Source organism: Achroia grisella, unplaced genomic scaffold, assembly GCF_030625045.1.
Source record: "Achroia grisella isolate CSIRO2021 unplaced genomic scaffold, CSIRO_AGI_Agris_v1 utg474, whole genome shotgun sequence".
Lineage (NCBI taxonomy): Eukaryota > Metazoa > Arthropoda > Insecta > Lepidoptera > Pyralidae > Achroia > Achroia grisella.
The window spans coordinates 4727817-4750904 of NW_026712878.1; the positions used below are offsets into that span (position 1 = coordinate 4727817).

At 31.9% G+C, this 23088-nt stretch overlaps 1 protein-coding gene across 1 annotated transcript in view; it reads right to left on the reverse strand.

Moving 5' to 3' along the window:
• Nucleotides 1-5400: 5400 nt before the first annotated feature.
• LOC131845455 (sodium-coupled monocarboxylate transporter 2) overlaps nucleotides 5401-23088 on the reverse strand; it is a 45404-nt gene continuing 27716 nt past the window's right edge. Inside the window, exons 3-11 of the mRNA XM_059194520.1 lie at nucleotides 15300-15442; nucleotides 14146-14348; nucleotides 10172-10205; nucleotides 10081-10109; nucleotides 8887-9246; nucleotides 8129-8259; nucleotides 7239-7489; nucleotides 6680-6819; nucleotides 5401-6267 (exon numbers count right to left, since the gene is read on the reverse strand). Of these exons, the coding sequence (XP_059050503.1) occupies nucleotides 5883-6267; nucleotides 6680-6819; nucleotides 7239-7489; nucleotides 8129-8259; nucleotides 8887-9246; nucleotides 10081-10109; nucleotides 10172-10205; nucleotides 14146-14348; nucleotides 15300-15442 (1676 nt within the window). The 3' untranslated portion in view covers nucleotides 5401-5882. The remainder of the gene's footprint in view (nucleotides 6268-6679; nucleotides 6820-7238; nucleotides 7490-8128; nucleotides 8260-8886; nucleotides 9247-10080; nucleotides 10110-10171; nucleotides 10206-14145; nucleotides 14349-15299; nucleotides 15443-23088) is intronic.

Below are 23088 nucleotides of genomic sequence, written 5' to 3' on the forward strand. Positions count from 1 at the left end.
CTATATCCATCTAAAAACACAGCATCATCAATTGATAACACCTCTAACTACCCTATATGGGTGGAAGGGAATTGTTAGTAATGGGAACTAGTAACTACCATTGCTAGCAATGTACCATGTTAGGTCGACCTCCACGCGGTTCCCCCTGGAAGACATCGTGATAAATTCTTGGCGAATTTGTCACGATGGACTAACTGACCTGACCTCATGTTCATCTTATCATCCTCCACTGGTGCCCCGCCAGCGTAAACCGTTAGCGCAGGCAGGTGCACCATTCCATTATCATATACAAAAAAAACTACCCTATCTGGGATTATAGTCGTGAAGCTGTACATATACAATTCCAGAATACGCCCACACCGACAAAATGGGATCTCATTGAAACACAAATTGAATCCGTCGACGAAGCAAGTGTCCCTTTTCCGGAATTTGCATAAGAAATGCGCGGTGACGTCACACCGTACTTAAGTTTCGGAAATGGATTAAATGGATGTATGGGTTTATGATGTTGGTATTCAAAGGTCATAGTTTAATATGTAATTAAAAAAAAAGCATACCTACACCACGTGCTTTGAAGCATGATGCGGGTGACAGTTTCAGTGACGTTTCGTTTCACTCTTGAAAATTGCCGCGATTTACAAATTATGACTTAGTATTTCAACTGTACCTACTTCTATACTACTACTGTACTTTCGTAGTATATTAAATCATTATTAACTGTAATTACTTAAATTTAACCCAGCCAGAATGTTATAGTCTACAAATACAGGCAACTGTCACCTACACCATGCTACAGCGCACATATATATTAACTTTCGTAAACGGATCAAATACCAACCTCATAAACCCTTACATGGTTTATAAGGTTGGTATTGATTGTCATAATGTATTATTTAATTAAAAAAAAAACATAGTTACAAAAAATTCGCGGAAGGATGAGAATGAGGAAGGAAGTATGAGACTTCGCACACTTAAAGTTTATGTAGAGGAGTACAAAACGCTAATATTTATATTATATCATAGAATATATCCGTCATACTTGTGAACGGGTGCTGCTTGTGGGGACTGGTCTGTTTGGGTTACGAACACTGATTAGACTATTTGCTTTTGCAATAGTACATACTGCTGGTCACTCTATTTTCCAAATTTGAATTTAAATGAATCTGTATTATTGTAAACATGTACAACATTTATTTGAAAAGAATACGAGCTGAGTTTCTTGTCAGTTCTCATCTCGAAATCATTCCGAACTGACGGTAGATTTGACATATCATAACAGTCTGCAATAGAGCTACATGATTATAATAATTTTAAATTTTGAATTTTAATTTGAATATTGAATCAATAAAAACATTACACACACTTGTTATGAGACAGCTTTTCGAATGAGCGGTAGATTAAAAAAAATGTGATGACTATTCAAAACTGCTTCAATGTAAGTATATTTGAATAAATGATTTTCTATTCTATTCTGTTCTATTATTCTACGCTACTATATATATTACACGCACACGCATATTTACATATATACTCGTTTGTTTATTGTTAAAGTCTGTGGTCAAATTGAGAATAGATTAATATTGTCTTTAATATTATTTGTCTATAGTCTTCCTGAATGTCAAATAACTTATGGTCTTTGGTTTTAAATTAAAGAATTTAGACAACAGGATGTCGACTAAAGTAAGATTATTAATTCCAGTCAGTAAAATGACATTTCCAGTGTTGCAGGTTTTTAGTCCCAAATAAATAGTGATGTGGTAGAATCTAGTTTTTACAATTAAAAGTTAGTCGAGATTACATTTTTTTTATTCAATATCAAATTGCCTTCATATATTGCCTTTATATAAATCAAAATTCTAGTATTAATTCCTCTGAATCTCTTTTTACATTTTTTCCCAGCTTTTGTAATAATGTTGTAGTGAGAAATTTTAATATGCTGGTAAGGTCCATATTTCTAAAATCGTATTATTTAATATGATATGTATTAAATATTTAAAATAAAAAAAAAAGTCTTCGATACCTAATAAAATAAAGCGTGACTAAATGTCTAAGTCTATTGATTGCCGCGCATCACTATTGTAGCGGGTCACCCATTTTTGTATCAGTGACAGTTGCACTTGTCATTTTACTGACTGGAATTAATAATCGTACTTTAGTTAAATGAAACTTCCAAATGTTTTATAATTCTAATTTATTTGGTTATCATTTATAATATTCGTTATTCTAAAAAAAATATTACAAAATAAGTACACCGTACTCGTTCCTTTACTTTACTCCTTGTAAAAAGTACTTAATACTGACAAACATCACAACAACTTGTTGAAGGCACATTAATGAGTTTAGGACTGAATGAGAGAAGAATCTATACATATAAAAAAAAATTTAGTGTCTGTTTGTAATTTCAAATTAACAGCTAATCACTAAATGCATATGAAAGTATATATGGTACTTGCATAAAAAAAAAACGATTTCAAAAATGTTTTGGTTAACCGATTTTGACGGGACTTTCATTCGCAGATAGCTAATGTTATGAGGAGTAACTTTATTATAACAATTTTAATAAAAAAAAAAGTTTAGTTCCAATCGGATGAAGTCGCGGGTAAAAGCTGGTGTAATATGTCTTTAAGCCAATGGTTCACTTAAAATATAATTAACTTATTCATAAGTAATATCACAATATCAAAACTAAATACAATATAATAATACAAAATATATTCAACAAAATTAGTTGAGTGACTTTATAAATAACCAAACTTTAGTGATAAACAAGTTTTTTTTATTTATTACAAATAAATTATAAAAAGTTAAATTGAGTTTATTAAATTATTACAAAACTAGTATGTTCTTCACAATCTTTCAGTAAATATTAAACATCAATAAATATTAAACAATGTTTATTTCTAAAGTTTTGTAGTCACTTCATTAATTATTTCAGCGTAATAAATTTAGTTGAATTATTCTTCTATTTTACACTAAAATAAAATAATAAATAAAATAATAAATTGAAATAAATTTAATTACATTATACTAATTTATTTATTTTATTATAAAAAATATTAATTCTATTCATATTGGTATAAATTACAATATTATAGTATATAGAGGACCTTAAAAGGTTTAGAAATTGTAATACAGATAAATTACTACTAATATATGTAGGTAGATATAGTAAACCTAGACATTTCACACAGCGCCATCTAGTCCCAAGCGAAGCAGAACTTGTGTTATGGGTACCAGACAACTGATAGAGTACTCAGATATAAAAAATAATATTAATTTATATACATACATATTTTAAAAATAATTTAAGAAATTACAGATTATAATTATAATTTGTAAACATAGAAGTGTAAAATTACTGGGAGTTTTATTTAATTACAAACCCATTTTTATAAATAATATCATTTTACATAACAATATTTATACATATAAAATTATATTTACATTTTTACATTTACATTAAAAAAATATATTCTAATAATGTTAATAAAATTTATATGATGTATTTACATCAGATCAGTAACTTATTATGTAATTATGAAAACTAAATCGCTTAAAATAAATGGAATTTATATAATATTTATAAGTATTATATTTAATTTAATTAATTTATATTTATACAAATGAATTAATATGTAAATATTAAATGTATAAATATGCATTTTTATTAAATTATATGGCATTTATGAATTATTTAATGCATAAAATAGCCCTTACGAAGTTGCTAGGTCTAAAAATATTTTTTCATACTTACATATTTAATTATATGTAAGTATGAAAAAGAACAAATACTTATAAGAACAGTATACAAACATAAATAAATAAGTAGTTAGGAACAGTTTAAACCTTATAATATCACCTTCGTGATTAAATATACAAATTGACCAATAGGTCAATTTGTATTAAATATTTTTATATTATTTTTATATATAAATATATTGGCCTATGAGCAATGTCGTAACTCTATATTTAGAAGCGCATCACGTCTGTTTCTCTTATGAATTCAATTTATTATAATTAAGATATTATATTGTTATAATTAAAACCAGTAGTACATAGATAAAAAATATAAAAAATATCTTATTATGTTGATCTACATATGTCCACTTAAATACTGCGTACAAAGTCGGGGGTACCACTAGTTATATAATAAATATGAATTTAACAAGGTTTTGTGCTGTTATATCTGTGTACCAAATAACAATAAAACGTTCTTGAATAATTCTCAAGAAATTGCACAATTGTACATGTTATTATGTATTTACAGCTGTTATTATATATTTACAAATAAAATAAACTGTTTACAATTTATACCACAAAAGAATGAAGTTTCTATCATAGTATATATATTTTTGTATATTATATATGATTGTAAACAATTTATTATACAATTATTGTAAAAGGATCTTCATTCTTTTACAGTATGTTGTTTTACATAATATTGCATGTTGATAATAATTCATAACTCTATAATGCCTTAGATATATAATAATAATTACTATAATTTATACATATATAATGTAACGGTAGATTAATTATGTATAAATAAAGAATGTATAATATAATCCCACCTTATTAATGTATTTCCATATATATAAGTATAAATCAAATCGAAATATCTTTGTATGTCAAATCTATCTAATTGTATGTTAAATTAACACACAAGTTTCTTGCTCATTCTTCTTGTGATGAATCTGCATTCCGAATGAGTGGTAGAATCAAAATATCACTATTCAAAAGTGCTTGTAATGAGTTTATTTGAATAAAGATTATTTCTATTTCTATTATATTCTATTCTACCATCAGTTTGGAGTGCTTTCGAGCTAAGAACTGACAAGAAACCAAGCTCTTATTCTTTTCAAATGAGATTGTACATTATTACAGAAATAAACATTCGAAGCGAGTCGCTTGTGTATGTATAGTGTTACAACTATTAACCCACCCCGGCTTCGCATGAATGAATTACAAATATTTGAATTTCTCATCTTTCTGTACAACAGTATGCATGACTTATACATATAAACCTTTCTATAGAATCTCTCTATCTACTGCTGAAAACTGAATTAAAATACATTGCATAGTTTAAAAGATAGCGGCGAATTTGATTTATACTATGTAAATACAAACATATTAATAAGGTCTTATCATACTTCTATGTATAATAATATTATATAGATTCTTTATTATTACAATGTATAAAAAATATATTGGTCCGAATTATATATTATACTTTAGGTTCCAATGAAATTTTTTGCTTAAAATAAGAGCTGACATACATTTATTGTCTTCCTTAACTCTCACGACACGAAAGGTTTCATCTCTCTTGCTCCTGTTAGCTCCTGGCCAGTACCAGTGCAACCTAATCGTCGTGTACAAATACCTTTATTTACCATAATTCGTGTTAACAATATAAATAAAGTTAAATTAGTTACTAACAATAATCTTCCTGGTATTGTTAGTAATGGGGGCTCTTGACCCCATTGTTAGCAATGTATAATACCATATCAGATTGACGCGCGGTTCCTCCTGAAAACCATCGTGATTCTAGGTGAATTTATCACGATGGACTAACTGATCCGACCTCATGTTCATATTATTATCCTCCACTGGTGCCCCGCCGGCGTAAACCGTTATCGCAGGCAGGTGCACCATTTCATTATCGTATAAAAATATATATAAATAAAGTTAGCCATAATTATACGACATTTAATACAGACGGCACTGAAATAAAAAATATATCAAAATTTCATATGAAAAGCATCCATTTAGATCCATCATCGCAACCATTCTTTAAACATCCTATTAAATTAATATTTCTAATCTATCTAATATCATACACAGCCTGAAAATGGCAACGTTAAAACTAAATTGTCAGTGCAAAATCACAACTTCGTTCTCTCAGGTATTGGAGAAGGCGTTCTAGTTTCGTACGCATCGAAGAGTCTACTATTATTTAAATTTATAGGACTTGCTTTCACATCCTTCGTTTCTTCATTAACAGTCTCAACGGTTGTGTCATCTGTGTGTTCTGATGAGTCTTTCTGTTCTGGAACCTTCTCTGCTTTATCGTTTGTGAATTGGCGTTTGCGTCCCGGCATTTTTCTGGATAGTTTTAGCACTAACGGGTGTAGGAGACGCTCGTCGTATATTTCTGAATCTTTGCCTGTGATATAGCCGATTATAATGCCGAGTGTTACGCATGTAAGTGTACCAATAACTGCATACCACATGTAAGATATCGAATACATGGTGTGCAGACCGGAGCTTCTGGAAAATTAATACCTACAATTAGAACTGATATTCTTTGAGGGACTGGTCTGCTAATCACTACGACTGATTCAATCTTATTTGACCCTGATAAATTAGTGTTTGTTGGTAGTTTATATTCAGATGTTTCGACTTAAAAATGTAAAGTTACAATGATTATTGAATAGAGCAACACGCAAGTTTCTTGCTCATTCTTTTTGTGACAGCTTTCCGATTAAGCGGTACATTAAAAAAATTGTGATGACCATTCAAAAGTGCGTAAGTTAAGTTTATTTGCATAAATCATTTTCTATTCTATTCCATTCTAGACGGTGTAATCAGAGGCATTATCATTCATGTTTATAGGCGATTGTTATGTCTATCCGTCATCTTTTCTATTTTAATGGTATATTAATGTTTTTCTAATACTTACATCGTAGATTCCGCTTGTTTCTTGATGGGGTTAGTGTGATTCATAGCTTGAAACAGAGGCGCCAGTTGCATTAATGTTTCATTCACTCCAATAGGCAGAGGTTTGACGTTGTACAAGTTCTTAGTAGAATTGGTGCAGTTCTGCAATCATAGATAACGAACGTAGATTAGAGAGAGACTATAGATTAATAAATAAATATAACGTCTCAATGTTTGATATGTCTAGATTTTGGAGTATGTTAAAAGAAGGGAATATTAGGGATTTTTAGGCTCCGCTTCACTAGTCCTTTACAGAGAAAGAGGTCTGGAGGCATGGGCGTACCCAACTCCACCCTACCTGTATGCCCCCCTTGGGGCCAAGATACTCGCCTTGAGGAAGACAGAGTTCCAACTAAATTACCCTGTAGGCATGGGCGGCGGTAACTACTTACCATCAGATGAGCCGTATGCTCCTTTGTCCCCTGTGTTATATAAAAAAAGGCAGCCAACTAAGCACAAAGCTACGAAACGAAATAAAGCATTTAGAAATCTATTATACATAATGTGAGATAAACACTAACCTCAACAGATACTGGTAGCATAGCGACGCTCTTATCAACATATATCAGCCTTCCAGCAGCCATCCAAGTTGTTATAAAATGAGATGCCAGCATCCCGATCAGAGCTCCTTTGCCATTTGCCATTGGGCACATAGTGGCTAATATAAACACGCCCAGAAGAGCTCCCGACGTCGCAGATGTCACAAGAAGTGATCCTTCAATGACGCCTCCGACTATTCCAACGCAGAGGGACAAGCACATGATGAGTATTGCTGGAAAGAAGAATTTGCTATTATAAGACAAGTCTGGTGATAGAATAGAAGAGAATAGAAAATTCAAATAGACTTAAATTTAAGCACTTTTGAATAGATTTTACAAATTATTCCAACTATAGAAATATGATATCAGAGAGTGGCATACGCTTTATATTCTACATAGACAAAGCTGTAGAATGCAACTAGTCATACAAAACAGTAATATCTATTTACAAATATAATATAATAAGTTGTATTCAAACTTTACAACTAAATATTATTATTATTATAAACACGAAAGTTTGTGAGTATGGATGGATGTTTGTTAATCTTTCAAGCAAAAACTACTGAACGAATTATCATGAAACTTTACAGTAATATAGCTTATATATCAGAATAACAAAGGCTATAAATTTCATGGGGTGAAACCGCAGGTTTTTATATATAATAATGTAAAGTTTCAACAATTATTTCAAAGAGCAACACACAAGTTTCTTGCTCGTTCTTCTTGTGAGACAGCTTTCCGAATGAGCGGTAGATTAAAAGAATGATAACTGTGACTATTCAAAAGTGCTTAAATTAAGTTTATTTGAATAAATGATTTTCTATTCTATTCTATTCTGAACCAATACAAATCAAGTCAAATGCTGTACTCACCATATATAATTCCAATGATCTTGATGACTGTCAGGTGTTGTTTGTCTGAGGTGCCCTTGAACGCCGGTGCAGCAGATACAAAGTCCTCCCACGTTACTGTCGCTAAGGAGTTCACATTTGAAACCAGGAAACTGTAAATTAAACATAATATATGTATAACACTTAATTTTGACAGCCTCAGTGGTTTAACAGTTTAGCATACAGCTTTATGTTTAAACGTCGCGGGTTCGATTCCTCGCTGGGTACAAATATTCGGTATTCATGAGTATAGATATTTTATATCGGTCTAGATATTTTCTATATATATTATGAATGTATTAAAAAAAGTATCTAAGTATATATATTAGGTATTTAGTCCAGTACACAAGCTCTGCTTAGGTTGGTACTAGATGCCGTTGTGTCAATTGTCCAAGGATATTATGTATTATAGTAACGATTAAAGCTAAATAGTAAATAAGTCTGTAGGTTATAATTAATTCTAGTATACTCTGTTTGATTACTATCAATATACCATGTCCGGTTGACTACCATGTGGTATCCCCCCCCCCCCCTGAAAACTACTGTGGTAAATTTGCTTGCCTGACCTGACCTCATGCTCATCATTTTCTATATATCTCTCCTGGTACTTCACCAGCTTAAACTGATATCGCAGACGGAAACACCATTATACTTGTATGTTATTATATTTAATTAAAAAAAATTGCTCGAAACTTATTAAACCTTCTAAGGTTACAAAAGAAGTTACAAATATAAATTACCTTAGAGCACCATTGAAGAGACTGCCCAAAAACAGTCCCAGCATCCCAGGTAAAAAGGAGAACTGGTCTTGAACATAAAATGGTAGCACTTCATCTGGAGCCGCAATGCTCCCTGAAGCCAGAGGATCACAATACTGGTATACAGCATAAAGCACCATGCCGACTATCCAAGACAAACTGAATAACACGCTGACTGCTGGCACATTGGCCAGGAGCATTCTCCTCACTTTGGACTCACTGGATAAGGAGCAGTATCTTTGGACGAAGGTCTGCTGGCAGCCATATATAGATACAGACATGAAGAGCTGGCCGATGAAAGCTGATAGCGTATCAACCCTCACTGTTGGGTCTCCAGTAAATCTGCAATTGTAAATCGATTGTTTACAACTTTTTATTCTATATGCAGTGAAGCAAAATCGTTGTACCCTTATTTAGGAAAATTGCGAGGAGTATGAAATTCGAATAGGAGGGAACCAGAGTTCTAATTCTTTTTTAAATTATATATTATAGCATAAAAATTATACATGTCGATAAAAAACCATTAAAGGCACTACCATGAAATAGAAATAGAAATAGAAATAATCTTTATTCATATACTAATAAAAAGTAATAGCTGAATCTATTGGAAACGGTGTCTAAATTAGTTAAAAAAAAGGATGTTCTCTATTTGACTATAATTTTTGTGATATCCTAGATTTAGTTCAGGTTAAATAGTTTTTGATGATTCTTGTTTTATTTGGATGCTGGTGCTGCTCGTGTAGTTTCGTGTAAATTGGATCAAATCGTGGCCAGTAGTTTTTGAGTTATATTTTCGTATTATTTAGTAATATTATTACTATTCTTTTCTAGTTTCTAGTAAAATTCGGAAAATCTGTGAAACGTCTGTAACCTATTTTTTTCCATAGAATCTATTGCAGGCCCTGCATACACTACTACTTACACATGAATATTTTCTGATGATTCTTGTTTTATTAAAAAACTCGTGCTGCCCGTGCTATATTGTCTTGTAAATTGGATCAAATTGTGGCCAGTAATTTTTGAGTTATATTTTCGTATTATTTCGTAATATTATTATACTATTGTTGTTGTTTGTATGACATCAGCTCTGAAACGTCTGTAACTTATTTTTTATTAAAAAAAACAATCATAAAATGCTTAAAAAAATATTTTCTCAAAATAATAAAAGCTGAGTACTTGACGGAATAATAAAACATTAAAACAAGCTATAAAACATTGTAACCACTTTGAACGTCAGCACGAATTTTATTCAATGAAATCAAATCACGAGAACCATTGTTGTTGTTTGTATGACATCAGCTCTGAAAGGAATTTAAAATTATTAAAAAAAACAATCAAAAATAAAAAAAAATATTTAGTTCAAAATAATAAGAGCTGAGTTTCTTGACGGAATAATAAAACATTAAAACAAGAAATAAAACATTTTAACTAATATACTTATGAACGTAAAGTTTTTTATTCAATCAAATCAAATCAAAAGTTCTTTATTCAGGTAGATTTATTACAGACTCTTATGATTTGTCAATTTTAGTCAAAATAAATATTAATAATAATAAATTGCCGTCAATTCGGAGTGCTGTCGAGCTAAGAAGAACTGCTGAGTTTCTTGATGGAATAATAAAACATTAAAACAAGAAATAAAACATTTTAACTAATATACTTATGAACGCAAAGTTTTTTATTCAATCAAATCAAATCAAAAGTTTTTATTCAGGTAGATCTATTACAGACTCTTGTGATTTGTCAATTTTAGTCAAAATTAATATTAATAATAGCAAATTGCCGTTAGTTCGGAGTGCTGTCGAGCTAAGAAGAACTGACAAGAAACTCAAGTTGTATTTTTTTCAAACGAGCTTATCAATGATTTCAAAAATACTTATTCACTTTTAAATTCAATTAGAGACAATAGAGTGACCACCAGCATATGTTATTGCATTTTTAAAAAAAAAAAAAAAAATATAAAAAAAAATCTCGTCTGAATCTAAGTGTCTGTAACACGAAGAGATCAATCCCCACAAGTATATTCATATCTTTTTTTAGTTCAGTATATAGATTTAATTGAGAAGAACTGGCAAGAAACTCATCTGCCAAAGAGTGGATCACACTTCCAGCTTTTGTATTCCCGGAGAAATACAACCTCGGATTCTTCAAGTCTATGGTCAATAGATATCTTCTGGGTAAGCGCACTACATCCTAGGTCTTACCATCATTTACCATCAGATGAGGTAAGACCAAGCGCAAACCCGTTATTAATAAAAAAAAATAAAAAACAGATTTTTTCAAGCCAGTATGTTAACATTGTGGACTTATAGAGGTGTCTATGTCTAACATTAAATGAAAATGCCATGCATGAACAACTATTGTCGTTTAAGAAGAATTAGTTACAGTTAATTTCGGTATTAGCAGATATATTTGACATATGCAAGTATAAAAAAAAGAAAAAATTTAAATAAATACTCAATAGTAACACAGTAACATAACAACCCAGTAATATTTACAAAAACACAGCTATGTTAAAGAAACAATGAAAAAAAAAATGCTTTTTGAAGTACTTAATTTAACTATTGTAGAAAAAATATTCATGTAATAATACATTTTCTATGTATATTAGATATATATTACAAAATTAGGTGCCGTCAATGTGGTGGATAATTTATTTATTTATTTATTTATTCTTTTGCACACAAAATTGTATACATGGCGGACTTAATGCCTGATGGCATTCTCTACCAGATAATATATTATGTATAGTTTGTATGTCGGTTCTTTATGTGCAGAAAGCTATTGCATCTACTCTATAATTATGTAAAATAAATCGATGCAAAAAAGAGTAAAATAAAATCATATATTTTTCTTATGTCACAAAATTAACCAATCAAATTTATACAATACTTTTTAAAGGTAAAAAAGTAGCTTTTAAGTGGCCAGCAATATACTACGAAGGACACAACAGTCAGTTTAAAAAGATACTATTGAGGGTTTCAATTGACCAAGCCTTCATTGATCCCTATTAAATAGTAGGTTAAATTTCAAACTACTATCGTAAAGAGATGATAGCGTAAGGACCCTAACATCTATTAAATTAAGAAATTTAAACAATCTATGGTGATGATTAAAACAGAAAACATCTAAATATAGCGCCATGTACGTTGGAACAACATCCATATTCCTCAAGATTCAACTAAACTAAAATTACCTATGCTAAAACATATATGTATTTTACGTAAGTATTTACTTAACTATGTCTATATTTTTTTTATATTTTATGTATACTTAACATCTACATAAGTACAGAATGTAAATAAAAAAAGAAGAAATAAAGTTGTGTATCCTGCTTGTTCTTCTCAAATCAATCAGTATACGGAACTGGACGTTAAGGAAAAGATATTATTACAAAAAAATTGTAAAGTATATATATGGGATTTAATTGTACTAAATAATAACTTATTCTTATATTTATTTCTTCCTTATTCTATTATTCTTCATTTTACTTCCTTCTTTTCTTTTTCCAGCTCGCTTTCTCTCTCACACATCTTTTCCTTTCACACAATGTTCCACTTCATGCATCAACTCATCCAATCCCACATATATTAGTACTATCTGACCCTAGCAACTTCGTCTGTATTATACTTACTTGACATTTATCATTATATTTCGCCCAATTTACATAATATCTTTTCAAATCATACCCTATGTGTTATTCTAATATATAAGCTAGATTACTGTAAAATTTCATCAAAATCAGTTTAGTAGTTTTCGCATGAAAGAGTAACAAACATCCAGCCACACTCACAAACTTTCACGTTTATAATATTAAGTAAGATACGGTATACAAATCAAAGGTAAATTGAACACGTGTGAAACTGAAACACTTTTATAAAAGAAATAGTGGAAATAAAAAAAAATACATTCAATTGATGACGTGGTCTCAATTTAATCAGTCAGGTAAAAGTATCCTACATCTGTTAAGCGTAAGACTAATGACCTATTACTATCTTAAATATGATAAAATCTACAATCATTCATATTTAATGAACTACCAATTTATTTTATTATCAACGTCAAACGAGAAATAACTAAGTAATTTAACTTTAATTATATTTTAACGACAGTCAAAACAATTGATAATAAAAATGTATAAGTGTATAATTTTCTAAACCCGACATTATTATTGTCATTAAAAAGGTAATCATCAGATCAGATAAATAATATGGTTTTTTTCTCTCAAAAAGTCCCCGTCATAAATAAAACTCAGGTACAAAATGGCCGTATTCACACACGACATGGCTATTTAAAACAATGATTGGCAAATGTTTAATACTTATTTTTAAACGTTTAACATTATTAATTGACGACCTCGGTGGTCCAGCGGTCTAGCATACCGCTTTACGTCCGATGGTCGCGGGTTCGATTGCACGGGTTTCGATTCGGGTGCACGGCACAAACATTTGTATTCATGAGTATGATTATTTATATCGATCTGGGTGTTTTCTATGTATAATATGTATGTATTTACAAAAAAAATATCTATGTATTTGTATTAATTGTCTAGGACCCATAACGAAACAAAGTATAGAGCAATGTTAGAACGAGTTCCGAGAAAATTTGCTCGATACTTATACAATAATCTGAATGGCTATTATCCCTTTTTATACCCGTCACTATTTGTGTGCGGTATGGTAGGTATGAATACGTTAGAGGTAAGGCGAAAGCGTAATCTGATGGTGCACTATTATATGCTGCTGAATGGGAGAATAGATAATCCGACAACCCTAAGTCGTTGTTCTTTATATGCCCCAGAGCGGTACCTGCGACTACGCACGTGTCGATTACTATCGGCACCTCATGTTCGCATATGCACTGCCCAGCTTGCTCCTACTTATCAAGCTATCTCGCTACTCAATAGCTTGGTTTCGGAGCAGCCAGAGGTCGATATTTTTCACAACAATATTAATAAGTTTATTGAGTGTTGTTTGTTGTTTTTTATGAAATTACATTAATCGTTATGTTATATTATTGGCTCACTACACGCTTTGGTATATCTGTAAGTGTGGTGGGTACCTTATCTTAAATAAATAAATAAATAAATAACACAAGCTTTAGATAGCTTTACTTGGGACTAGATGGCGCTGTGTGAATTGTCCTGAGATTATTATTATTAATCTAATTAAACGAATAATTTTACCAAACAAACGAAACGACTTTACAAACAAACCAATACATAAAAAAATTGTTAATTACCTGATAGCAGCTGCTAGACCTCCTAGCAGGTTAAAGACTATGGCCACTGCAGTCAGCATGGCAGCTGATGCCCAGTGTGGTAATGCTAACACGGCGTGAAGAGCCACAGTCGGAGTGTACACAGTGACAGACAAGTTCAGCAGTTGTCTGACGATGAAAGTGGCTGAGGCGATCCGTCTGACCCATATCGAGTCGAATCTCATCTATAAAGAAACATCAAATTAAAAATCTACAGATTTTATCGAATTAGTTACTTTTATGGAACAGAGTGCTAGCCTGTAAAGGAAACGGATGAGAGACGACTTGCAACTGAAATGCAAATGTTGAGATGGATGTGTGGTATGACAAGAATGGACAAGATAAAGAATGAATGCATTAGAGGAAGTTTGAAAGTGGCGCCGGTGTCGGAGAGGTTAAAGAATAATCGTCTATCGTGGTATGGACATGTAATGCGTACGAATGAAGATCATATCTTAAGGAAGGTGTTACATATGATGGATGGTTATAAAGGCAGAGCAAGACCGAAAAAGAGATGGATGGACTGTGTGAAAGATGATATGGTAAGAAAGGGAGTAAATAACGAGATGACTGCGAACAGGGATGAATGGAAGAGACAAACATATTACGACGACCACAAATAAATGGGATAAGGAAGAAGCAGATGATGATGATCGAATTAGTTATTTTGCGGAAGTTATTGGATCTACATCAACATTTGACAGCCTCGGTGGACTAGCGGTTTAGCACATAGACGTACTTTCTGATGATCGCAGGTTAGATTCCTCGCATGGTACAGACATTTTTATTCTAGATTTATTTTTATTTTTTTGAAACAATTTTTAGTTTAAATATGTGGTATTAAATATACATACACTTTTAATTTTAGTCTATTATCAACTTCTTTTTTTAGAATAGTCATATCATTATTAACATAGTATAAAACAAACGCTATCGCTGTCTGTCCCTATGTATGCTTAAATCTTTAAAACTATGCAACGGATTTTAAAGCGGTTTTTTTAATAAATAGAGTAATTCAAGAGCAATGTTTATATGTATAATACATGTACATACGTGTGAAGCCGGGGTAAGTAGCTAGTTAATTAATATAGTACAACAACGTTTGTCGGGTCATTTCGTTAAAGTTAAAATATTACCTGTAAATACTCATAAACGGAGTTTGTATGCAGCCTGTAATAAACTGGCACGAAGAGGAAGCAAACCAACGGGAATGCTAAGACGACGCCGTACAGCGTCTCCCACATTGCAGACCCTCGGTACACCAGCTCTGATGGGAATCCTGGAACAAAACATACATATTTTTTATCTTTCCACGATTTGTAATATGTCCTGGATCAGTAAATTATTGTAGTTTTATTTTATACATACAGGTACAGCTAAAAGAATAAGAGTAGGTAAACAGAGATATATATTGGGAAAAGCTATTGGCATAACAGAATTTTATATAAAAACTAGCTGTCCCGGCAAACGTTGTTTTGCCTTAAAATAAAAAAAAAATTAGGGGTGGACTACCCCTAACATTTAGGGGGATGAAAAATAGATATTGGCCGATTCTCAGACCTACTCAAAACGCTCACAAAATTTCATGAGAATCGGTCAAGCCGTTTCGGAGGAGTATGGGAACGAAAACTGTGACACGAGAATTTTATATATAAGATAATGTACAATAGAATAACTATAAATTTAAATTCAAATTTAGAATAATAAATACATTTCTGATTAGCCAATTACAACATAAATAAATAAATAATCCTGGACAGTTAACAGCGACATCTGACTATATGCGGTACCACGATAAACAGTGCTTGTATGGGTACTAGACAACTGTTATAAATATTTTTGACGACCTCCCTGGTCTAGCGGTCTAGCACACCGCTTCACATCCGATGGTCACGGGTTCGATTCCTCGCACGGCACAAACATTTGTATTCATGAGTATGATTGTTTGTATCGATCTGGGTGTTTTCTATGTATAATATGTATTTACGAAAAAAAGGATCTATGTATTTGAATCAGTTATCTAGTACCCATAACACAAGCTTTAGCTAGCTTGACTTGGGTCTAGATGGCGCTGTGTGAATTGTCCTAAGATTATTATTATTATTATAGACAGATATTTTTTTGTAAATACATAATTATTGGATAATTGTTGTTTTTGTTTTTTTTTCAAATATACGACTTTTAAACTCTTAAGCATTTAACTTCAAAGTCAAGGTTACAATTCATAAGTATTTCTTCGTATACGTTTTTGCCACTTAGGTAAACGGTTTTTATTGCTTTTTTTTAATTATACCGGCCATTTTATAGTAGCATTCTTAAATGGTATGTGTCATTCTCTTTAATAATCGATTATTCACAAACGGTAATCGATTAAAAAAGATTTTTCTTAAATTTATCGCTTTTATAAAATGTACGTCTTTATGGGTTACATACATAACTAAAGAGGAAACGCCACTACACATCCTATATGATTGTAGCCCACTCATGCATAAACGAAATATCTCCTTTGGGAAATATACACTCTTTCCCGAGGAGATAAAAATCATCGCTCCTAAGAATATCCTTCAATTCTTCGTCAAATGACGGGTCTATGTAGCGAACTTTGAAAAAGGAGAGCAAAATATATCTGAAAATAACACAAACAATCCAATAAAAAAAATAAAAAAGTACATACATAAGGTATGTTTATTTATGAATGAATAAAGAAATTTAATAATTAGAATAGAATAATTTCTGTGAGAGGAACAAGAAAAACACTTTATTGTTCCTCTCGCAGAAAGAATAATTAAATAAATTAATAGTACATATTAATGTATGTAATTATTCTTTCAAATTACATCAAATATAAAAAGAAAAACTAAAACATAATTATAATATGGAGGTAACAATGGGCGGCCTTATCGCTAAATAGCGATTTCTTCCTGGAAGGATAAGATTAGACTATACCTGGTAAAAGGTATAACAATTAGTTGTTGGATGTCAATTTACATATCATATACACATACATATTACATAATTTTATATATAAAATATACATACATACATATACATATAAATAAATAAAATAATAATATCTATACAATAGCGACGTTACTATGAAGATAAGTTTCGTGAATAACTTTTTTTTTTTAATTAGGCAATGTTTTTTTATTTTTAGGTTCTTAGTTGTACAATTAAATTACTAAAATTAAAAACCATAAAAATATAATATTATATTATTTTCTTTATTTCGGTCGATACTTGATCTTGTTGATTTTAGTCTGTAATCGTGTTTATTGGGCCGTAATTTATCCCCTTAGAGGTGGAATTTATCAAAATTCTTTCTTAGACAATACCTACGTCGTAATTAGGATGTACTTTTGTTTAGCGTGTGTAAGAAATTAGGGCCTACAAAAGTTAAGAAGATTTATATAAACTTTCTTCCCCTATTTTATCCCCTTAGGGGTGGAATTTACCAAAATCCTTTCTTAGGGGATGCCTACGTCATAGTAGCTTTATGCATGTTAAGTCTCAGCCCGATCGGTTTAAAATTGACAAAGATTCATACAAATTTCATCCCCTATTTTATCTCCTTGGGGGTAGAATTAATCGAAATCCTTTCTTAGCGGATGCCTACGTTATAACATCTACCTGCATGCCAAATTTCAGCCCGATCCGTCCAGTGGTTTGGGCTGTGCGTTTATAGATCACTATGTCAGTCATCTTTGAGTTATATATATTGGGATATCAAAATGGATATTTTATTTTACATTGCTATTTCACAGTGCTGCATTATCATTATCGGTATTATGTTATATATATTATCAATGGATCATTATTCATATATTTTATAATTTCGTATAGTATATATATCCACCTACTTTTCCACTGAGAATTGACAGCCTCGGTAGTCTAGTGGTTTAGCACACCGCCTTACTACCGATGGTCGCGGGTTCGATTCCACGCACGGCATAAACATTTAAATTCATGAATATAATTGTTTGTATCATTCTGGGTGGTTCCTATGTATAATATGTATGTATTTACGCAAAAAAAATCTACTATCCATAACACAAGCTTGAGCTAGTTTAACTTGGGGCCTAGATGGCGCTAAATAATATTTTGATTGAATTATAATTTATATTATAATAATAATATCTCAAGACAATTCACACAGCGCCATCTTGTCGCAAACTAAGCAGAGTTATGGAAATTGTGTTATGTTATGGGAACCAGACAACTGATATAAATACATGGATGCATTTTTTTGTAAATAAATACATATTATCCATAGAAAACTCCAGACCGATACAAACAATCATACACATAAATACAAATGTGTGTATCATGCGAGGAATCGAACCCGCGACCATCGGATAGTAAGTCTGTAATAAACCACTAGACCACCGAGGCTGTCTACTGACCACTGAATTGTCCTGAGATCATTATTATTATATATCAATTCAAATCAAATCTAAAATAATTTATTCAAAAGTGTATAATATGAATGTGGATGGATGTAAAGGGAGGGGACGCCCTAAGAAAAGATGGATGGATTGTGTGAAAGATGATATGAATAAAAGAAGAGTATGCTCAGATATGACGACCGATAGAGAGCAGTGGAAGAGAATGACATACTGCGCCGACCCCAAATAATGGGATAAAGGCAAGGCAATGATGATGTAGGACATTTTAGTTTATGAACGTAATGTTTTAATATATTTTACTTACCTATAGACACAATATGTCACAGATGACATAAATCGTTTAATATCCAAGCATTTAACCCCAGTAATACTTGAATTACTCACACGTGTTCAAACATTGGAACACAACATATGTTGTTTGTTTTCAACGTTCACATAACATCACACCTTATATTCTTTATAATTTTATGAAATCTATATTAAATTACTGACCCGGCAAATATTTTTGCCATATTCATTTATATATATATCGCTATTAAAAAATAGGCTTTGAAAGGTGAAAAATTAGGGTTGTACGTGTTTTTTAATGCAAACGTGCCAAGGTAAGTTGAGCTTGTGTTATGAGTACTAGACAGCTGATATAAATAAATAGTTGCATTTATTGTAAATATATACACAATAGAAATAAAAAAACACTTTTGTAACGATACAGACAATCGTATTCATGAATAAAAATGTTTGTAACTGCGAGGAATCGAACCTGCGACTACGAGAGGTACGGCCGTGTGTTAAACCACTAGACTACCGAGGACAATAGTCTTAGTAATTACTTACTTACCATTCTATTAAAATCTTAGTATAGAGAACACTCAGTACTTTTGAACTACATTTTTTCAATGACTTCCTCAATCTGTGCATTAAGTTTTAATAGTACCATAAACACAAGTTCATCATCTCAATGTGAGAAAATATAGATAACACCCAACGCAAATGATCGTCGATCTTATCAGATGAAGGCCGTAAATTATTGCAGGTCATCTCAATCTGAGTGTGATACAGGGCCGCAAATATTATTACTGCCTAACGGCCCGTCTAAATCTCGCCTGAGATATCCAATATACATGTATAAAAAGCTATGGCACTCTGAAATAATATATATTACAAAATATTAAATTATTTATCAAATATCTAGTCCCTCGCGATGTTATTTATGAAATTAGAATTCGAAATAAATCGACAGCATATATAATGGAAACAAGCACTATTTCCTATGTATTACGATGAATAGAATAGAATAAAAAAGTTTTTTTCAAATAAACTTAAATATAAGCACTTTTGAATAATCTTATTTTTTAACATACTACTCATTCGGGCAATCTATCTCATCACAAGAAGAACGGCAAGATACTTCCGTGTTGCATAATTACTTACTTATCTCACTTCCGATGGTCGCGGGATCAAATCCTCGCACAATACAAACACTTGTATTCATGAGTATGATTGTTTGTATTTATCTCGGTTTGTATTTATTCTATGTATATGACGACCTCGGTGGTCTAGCGGTCTAGCACACCGCTTTACGTCCGATAGTCGCGGGTTCGATTCCTCGCACGGCACAAACATTTGTATTCATGAATATGATTGTTTGTATCGGTCTGGGTGTTTTATAAAAAATATCTATGTACTTGTATCAGTTATCTAGTACCCATAACACAAGCTTTAGACAGCTTAACTTGGGATTAGATGGCGCTGTGTGAATTGTCCTGAGATTATTATTATTATGTATGGATTTACAAACAAATTATTATCTATGTATACATCAGTTCTTTAACACAATACACAAGCACTGCTTAGTTTGGGAATTTATGACGCTGTGTGAATTGTTTTATTTGGTCAATCAATATTTTAATCAATATCTGTCGAACACAGGAAACGAAATTTTACAGTAAAATGCGGGCCAGGAATTGGAAGTGAAACGTTTCAGTTGATACAATACGGATCACAATTGATCACCACTGAACTAGATATGTGTATTGTGTAATCTGTCAGTTTATCAGACTGAGTCACTATGTTTTGATTACTACATTATCATAGTATAAGGTGTATGAATATGTGTTTATGTTGTGACAATTTTGTTCGTAACCAAGGTACTTGAGATATCCAGTTGATAACTATTATAATTGAATGAAAGCGTGGCATAATGTAGCTACTACTGACTTAAACGTTTTACTAAGTTACCAACTTCAGATACCAAATAGCTTACTTTCCAAGGCAGGTTCCAGTTAAAGGGTGAGATAGGGAAGTAAATTATATCGGTATAAACATATACATTATTTATTTATTTACAAAAAAAATAGGTATTTATTTACTAAGTGCTACAGGTATTAGACAACTGATATAAATACTTAGATATTTTTTTTGTAAATGTGTATTTAATATAATATATCCCTTACTATAATACATTTGTCGCTGTGGAAGGCTATCCCTAGCGTTTAATTGAAAGAGTAGCTTCAGAAAAAGCATGTATAATAATTTTAATATGTAGATAGCAATTTATTATGGCCGGCACACTTGCCGGTAAGGACGAAAAGGGAAGAGTTACAGTACACAGACAGTGTTGCCACAATAGTAATGTTAACTTCCAACAGTTAACTTGACGGCCTCGGTGGTCTAGCGGTTTAGCACACCGCCTTACTACCGATGGTCGCGGGTTCGATTCCTCGCACGGCACAAACATTTGTATTCATGAGTATGATTTTTTGTATCGGTCTGGGTGTTTTCTATGTATAATATATATGTATTTACGAAAAAAAAATATCTATGTATTTGTATCAGTTGTCTAGTACCCATAACACAAGCTTTAGCTAGCTTAACTTGGGTCTAGATGGCGCTGTGTGAATTGTCCTGAGATTATTATTATTATTATTATTATTAACAGTCCTCATTACTATCGATATAGACTTTGTTCAAAGTCGTCTGCATGAACACCTCTATCTTATCTATTTCAGCCACCAAGCAGCTTGTTTCGTAAGCTGTTCTGTTTGAAGGAGTATGAGATAAGGGAGAAAATTACATGATATTAATCAGAAATGGTAACATATTCGTGATACCACAGACGTTACAAGATGACCTTCTGTCCGTTGTTCATGTGTTTGATGATATTAGATATTGTATTTGATGATCGGTGATCTAGCGAATTAGCACACCGCCTTACTTCCGATGGTTGCTGGTTCGATTCCTCCCACGGTGCAAAAATTTGTATTCATGAGTATTGTCTGTCTCGGTCTGGATATTTGCTAAGTATATTATGTATGTATTTACCAAGAAAATATCTATATATATATGTTTCAGTTGTCTAGTACCCATAATACAAGGTTTAGCTTGCTTAACTTAGGTCTAGATGACGCTGTGTGAATTATCCAGGGTTATTTATTTACGTAATATAATATAATATTTCAGGACATTTTACACAGCGTCATCTAGTCCCAAGCTAAGCAGAGCTTGTGTTATCGGTACTAGACAACTGATATAAATACATGGATACATTTTTTTTTGTAAATAAATACGTATTATACATAGAAAACATCCAGACCGATACAAACAATCATACTCATGAATACAAATGTTTGTACCGTATGAGGAATCGAACTCACGACCATCGGATGGTAAAGCGATGTGCTAAACCACTAGACCACCGAGGCTGTCTCATATAAAGATTTATTGATTGCATCTCCGTGCATTTTCTGCAGCATATATCACGGGGAGTGTTCTGAGGAATTGTTCGGATTAATACCAGCCGCTGAGTTTCACCACCGTACCACCCGCCAGAAACTGAAATACCATCCTGATCATCTGGATGAATGGCGGTCCTCCACAGTGCGTTTTTTTGGAAACCTTTTACAACCACATTATGGAATCACCGTCCAACAATGTATTTCCGAACCGATACGATATTGAAGCCTTCAAGAAAAGAGCTTATCCCATCAAAAACATAATTGTGAAATGATAGCCGAGTTTAATATTATGATATATGATTGTTCACTTCTACGACAAAAGAGGTGAGATCTAATGGGTGCCAAGTTCAATGGTCTGTCCTGAAATGTATTTATAACAATATAAAATATCATTTCTTATAACTTAGAATAATATACTGTAGCCTAAGGTCAACCTATCTGCATGCCAAATTTGAACTTCCTAGGTCATCTGGAAGTGGGTTATAATTTTGATCTATAGTTGATCAGTGATAAAAATGGCGATATTTGGACGTTAATATCTAAATAACCGTTTGAGATATGTTTATGACATTTGGAACACATATTTATCTCGTAAGTCTTAATATATGAACCAAATTTGACAGTTTTATGTGAAAGAGTTTTTGAGTTATGAGGGGGTCAAAAGTGGCTCCAAATGGTTCGTGTAAATATACACACGGTGCTGCTCGCCAGTATTTGAAACTCGGCTTGACACGCTACCGCGTGTTTAGATTCTTTTTTAAACGGCCCCTGATATTGCGGGTGCT